The following is a 5,388-nucleotide window of genomic DNA, read 5'->3' as shown; positions in this document are numbered from 1 at the left end:
CTCTCTCTCTCTCTCTCTCTCTCTCTCTCTCTCTCTCTCTCTCTCTCTCTCTCTCTCTCTCTCATCCACTCCCTGTCATAATGAGTCTTTACTTCATGTCCTGAATCAACGGGACATGGACAAGGTAGAAGTCCGGCAGTCCCTACTGCTACCGTCAGCCAAAAACACCAAGGCATGGCACACAATATACGCTCAGTTGAAGATCCATCTCACTCAACATTTCCCAACCTCATACCTCAAAAACACTAACATCGAAGAGACTCTGGACAAACTAGAGAACTTCATTCACTGGTTTTTCGACCAGAAACCACCACCACCTCCACCAAAACACAAGAATGCAAATAAAAACCGTGCAGTGGAAAAACTCCGGGCTCACAGGCGTGATTTAAAGCGCAATTTCGTAAGATCAAAAACCCGGACGAAGTACCTGCAGCGCTCAGAAATGAGTATTTTTCAATTGGAAAACAAATCAAGCGTCTTTTGAAACAACAAAAGATGTACGACGATCGATCCCGGAACAAGAGGGACCAGGATGCCTTTCTCAAGGACCCATATGCCTTCGGAAAGAAATTGTTTCAACCAACCAACCATGTCAAACCCACTTTCTCTGACACTACCTGCTTTGAGTACTTCCAACACACATATGCAGACCAGGATCGTGCCACTTCGTACGAATCCTGCCCCAGTGCAGGGAAGCCCCGGGATTGCACCCACCCAGTCGATGAGGGGACCCCTACATGGACTGAATTTCAGAATGTTTTGAAGAAGTGTCGCAACACCTCTGCACCGGGTCCTGACAAGATACCTTACATAGTTTGGAAGCTTTGTCCCTCCCTTCAATCCATTCTTTTCACCATCTTTGGGCGGGTTTGGGAGAGCAAGATCATTCCAAGGCAGTGGCAGGTAGCGTGTATCACACTCCTGGCCAAGGGGGAGGTGTCTGATGATCCTTCGAAATTCCGACCGATTGCTCTAGCGAACACGTCCGGGAAGATCTTTTTCACCTTAGTTGCAAAGCGCCTCTTGAAACATATGCTAGGCAATAAGTTCTTCGATGGTGACAACCAGAAAGGATTTATGCCTGCAAAGGCTGGGTGCTTAGAGCATACATCACTTTGTTATGAGGCGATGCGTGATGCAAAGACGGCAAAACGCCAAATTTGCATTGCGTGGATAGATTTGAAGAATGCATTTGGTTCAGTGCGCCACAATCTGATACAGTATGCTCTAACCCACTACAGCCTTCCTTTGCAATTCAGGAAATTAATTTTTTCCTACTACGACAGTCTTTGCGCTTTCGTCGTACAACCACACACACCCACCTTTAATTACAACATTGGTGTTTTCCAGGGGTGCCCCTTGTCCCCGGTCCTTTTCAATATTTGTTTCCAGCTTCTGCTGGACTCACTTGCAGCCCCTGAATTAAGTTGCCTCTCCTATGATTTTAAATCTGCCCCTTTGCAAGTGTCCCAAACAGCTTTTGCTGATGACTTAGGCCTCTATAGCAAATCTAGTGCAGGTTGTCAAAAACTCATTGCGGTCACGGAGGACTTTCTCTCGTGGACCCAATGTATGCAGGCGGCGCCGCACAAATGCAAAAGCAGTGCAGCAAAGCTTGTAGATGGCCGGTACAAACCTTACGATCCCTGCCTGACAATGTCAGGGAGGAAGATCGCTTTCATTGACACTGCAGAGTTCAAGTTCCTGGGGCGAAGGCTGCATGCTGATTGCTCTGAGCAGACCCAGCGGGAAGACATCCGTCAACTCACTGTATCTCTCATGCAAAAAGTAGATGGCTCTTGGCTTCAAGACCACCACAAGCTATGGCTTTACCACCATCTTGTAGTGCCCAAGCTTTCTTGGTCTTTCCAGGTTCTTGAACTCACACAAGGTTTTGTACGTGAACTGCACTTTATGTGTTTACCATTTCTGAAGAAATGGTCAGGCCTACCTCGATGCGCAAACTCTGCCATTCTTTTTATTGGCAGTCGCAAACGCTTTGGCTTACGCCTCCACTACCTTCCTACGGTGTGGAAAAAGTGCCAGTCCATCAAATGGCACATTCTTCGATCGAGTGGGGACGCGCGCATGAGGGCGCTGTACACTCTGCGTCGGAGTAAGGATGCGAAGCTGACAAAGCGATATGCGGCGACAATAGAGCTGGAGTGTGCAGAGGCATCAGTAGGTTCAGGGACTCTCCGTCCACCGTCATCTTCAAGTCATCGTGCAGGGTTGGGTGCTCGTGCTCCGAAGCAGCATTCCAAACCCCCGAGGAAGGATCTCCTTCAAACATTTGAGGAGATCAACGCGCAGGAGCAGATTTTGAGGCTGAAGACTCTTCAGGTGCAAGGCAAGTGGTTGGAGTGGACATCAGTGATGTGGCAGGACCTCTCGTGGAAATCCCTTTTGTACGGTGGTACTGGTAAGGATTTGAAATTTCTTCTCGCATCAACCCTCGACGTGCTACCTTCTCCGACGAACCTACGCCGTTGGGGAAACACCGTAGTGGATCCGTACTGTAGTTTGTGCCGTACCTGGGCCTGTACTACGCGCCACGTGCTTGGCGCTTGTCGCGTAGCGCTGGACCAGGGACGTTACACCTGGAGGCACGACAACGTACTCGGGGTCATCGTCAGGAACATGCGTGAGGAGATTCGAATCCGCACTGCTGCAAACACCGTACAAACCGAAAATTCAAATGAGCTTGACTTCATCTCGTTTTGCAAGGCGGGAGAGAAGCCAGTTCGCGTTCAGCCCAGACGAAAGTTGGTTACGACTGATCTCCTGTCAGCGGCCTCAGACTGGAAACTTCTTGTCGACTCAGTTAGTGCAAAGATTTCTTTCCCTAGCTGTGTTGCACTTACCACCCTAAGACCAGATATAGTTCTGTACTCTACGAGTCGTAGGATTGTATTCTGGATGGAGTTGACAGTTTGTGCTGAGGACAGATTCAGTGTCAGTAACTCGCGGAAGGACAGGCGGTATGCGGATCTGGCCGATCAATGCCGAGCAAACGGGTGGCAGGTCGTTTCTTTTTCGGTTGAGGTAGGTGTGCGTGGTTTCATCCCGGACTCTCTTCGGAGGGCTCTGAAAGCGCTTGGATTTTCTAATCGAAGAATAAAATTTATTTGTAATTTGTGCAGTAAGACGTCTCTGCGAAGCAGCTACATCATCTGGTTGCGGCGTCAACAAAAACACTGGTCGGAAGATCCACTTTTCTGAGGTACTGTATGTGGGGCTCCGTTTATTGAGGTGCGTTGAAATTTATTCTCTTTATCTTATTATTTCTTTTCTATAATTTCCCCATATGAGTTCCTATCAGTTGCTGTGAACACCTTGAGTGGAGAGCGCTTGCTCGAGCGTTGAACCGGGTTCTTAATCCACCATACCCAGTTCGCAAGGCTGGGCGGGGTTGTGAGCAGGCTTTCATTTCATCTTTTCTTATTATTTCTTATTATTTCTGCTTTTCATCTCATTACAAAAATTCTGCGCTTTTTCTCCATCTGCGCATAAAATCTAGACTGACAACCTGCTTGTTAAATCATGCACCTGCTTTCAGGCGTAAAAACCCTGTTGTAGAGGTCTCAGTCCTCATTTGTTAGACTTACCTGTCTTTATAAATGTAACTTACTCCAGTTCCAAAAATTACGCCTCGGCGTTTTCACAGGCTTTTGAGATTAGCTCTCTCCTGAGTCTTTTAAATTGCTTCAAGTTCAAATAGGAAAAATGCCACCCATGGGCTCCGAAAGGGGGAGGAGGATGAAGCCCTAGACACTACGCACGCACCACACGAACACTCTGTGTCCCTGGACGATTCTGCTGCGCCATATGACGATCCGTTGGGTTTGACCTCAAGCCAGCGGAAGCACTCCAGTACACGGCATGACACAGGTGAACATCATACATGTCCGAAATGTCACACCACCATCAAACAAGAACATAACCTTGCACGACATATGCGGACTAACAAATGCAAAACATTGGCTGCATCGCAGGCTGGAGCTGTGTCAGCAGTCTCTGCATCACCACCACACGAGACTCCAATGACTTTAGAGGCAAGTACACCAACCATTACACCATCAGACCGGGAAACAACATGTCCACACTGTTTGAGAAAACTCAAATGGAAACAAAACTTGCCACGACATCTACAGACCTGCCCGGTCTACAAATCACTTTCAACCACCTCAGCCAAAGCAGACGGCAGTAGCGGGGATGGTCGGACGACTTCCATGATTGATTCAATGCACTTCAGCCCATCTGTAGGTCAGACAATGACTCCTGGAGATGAATTGCGAACAATCCCGCACGAATCCACTCCCTGTCATAATGAGTCTTTACTTCATGTCCTGAATCAACGGGACATGGACAAGGTAGAAGTCCGGCAGTCCCTACTGCTACCGTCAGCCAAAAACACCAAGGCATGGCACACAATAAACGCTCAGTTGAAGATCCATCTCACTCAACATTTCCCAACCTCATACCTCAAAAACACTAACATCAAAGAGACTCTGGACAAACTAGAGAACTTCATTCACTGGTTTTTCGACCAGAAACCACCACCACCTCCACCAAAACACAAGAATGCAAATAAAAACCGTGCAGTGGAAAAACTCCGGGCTCACAGGCGTGATTTAAAGCGCCAATTTCGTAAGATCAAAAACCCGGACGAAGTACCTGCAGCGCTCAGAAATGAGTATTTTTCAATTGGAAAACAAATCAAGCGTCTTTTGAAACAACAAAAGATGTACGACGATCGATCCCGGAACAAGAGGGACCAGGATGCCTTTCTCAAGGACCCATATGCCTTCGGAAGGAAATTGTTTCAACCAACCAACCATGTCAAACCCACTTTCTCTGACACTACCTGCTTTGAGTACTTCCAACACACATATGCAGACCAGGATCGTGCCACTTCGTACGAATCCTGCCCCAGTGCAGGGAAGCCCCGGGATTGCACCCACCCAGTCGATGAGGGGACCCCTACATGGACTGAATTTCAGAATGTTTTGAAGAAGTGTCGCAACACCTCTGCACCGGGTCCTGACAAGATACCTTACATAGTTTGGAAGCTTTGTCCCTCCCTTCAATCCATTCTTTTCACCATCTTTGGGCGGGTTTGGGAGAGCAAGATCATTCCAAGGCAGTGGCAGGTAGCGTGTATCACACTCCTGGCCAAGGGGGAGGTGTCTGATGATCCTTCGAAATTCCGACCGATTGCTCTAGCGAACACGTCCGGGAAGATCTTTTTCACCTTAGTTGCAAAGCGCCTCTTGAAACATATGCTAGGCAATAAGTTCTTCGATGGTGACAACCAGAAAGGATTTATGCCTGCAAAGGCTGGGTGCTTAGAGCATACATCACTTTGTTATGAGGCGATGCGTGATG

The 5,388-nt window shown here is 48.0% G+C and overlaps 2 protein-coding genes across 2 annotated transcripts in view; both read left to right on the top strand.

The window, feature by feature from the left end:
• The first annotated feature begins 495 nt into the window (after positions 1–495).
• LOC135822723 (uncharacterized) lies at positions 496–3,223 on the top strand. Its single transcript, XM_065335550.1, has 2 exons — positions 496–3,045; positions 3,144–3,223. Exons 1-2 carry the CDS (start codon positions 496–498, stop codon positions 3,144–3,146), a joined length of 2,553 nt encoding a protein of 850 aa, XP_065191622.1. The 3' UTR covers positions 3,147–3,223.
• A 733-nt stretch (positions 3,224–3,956) lies between these two features.
• Positions 3,957–5,388, top strand: part of LOC135822721 (uncharacterized) — a 4,410-nt gene continuing 2,978 nt past the window's right edge. The window contains exon 1 of the mRNA XM_065335547.1: positions 3,957–5,388. This exon is cut by the window's right edge and continues 1,907 nt beyond it. Coding sequence (XP_065191619.1) covers positions 3,957–5,388 — 1,432 coding nt within the window.

Source organism: Sycon ciliatum, chromosome 8 (assembly GCF_964019385.1).
Source record: "Sycon ciliatum chromosome 8, ocSycCili1.1, whole genome shotgun sequence".
Taxonomy (NCBI): Eukaryota; Metazoa; Porifera; class Calcarea; order Leucosolenida; family Sycettidae; genus Sycon; species Sycon ciliatum.
This window is presented reverse-complemented; position numbering and strand designations above follow the sequence as displayed.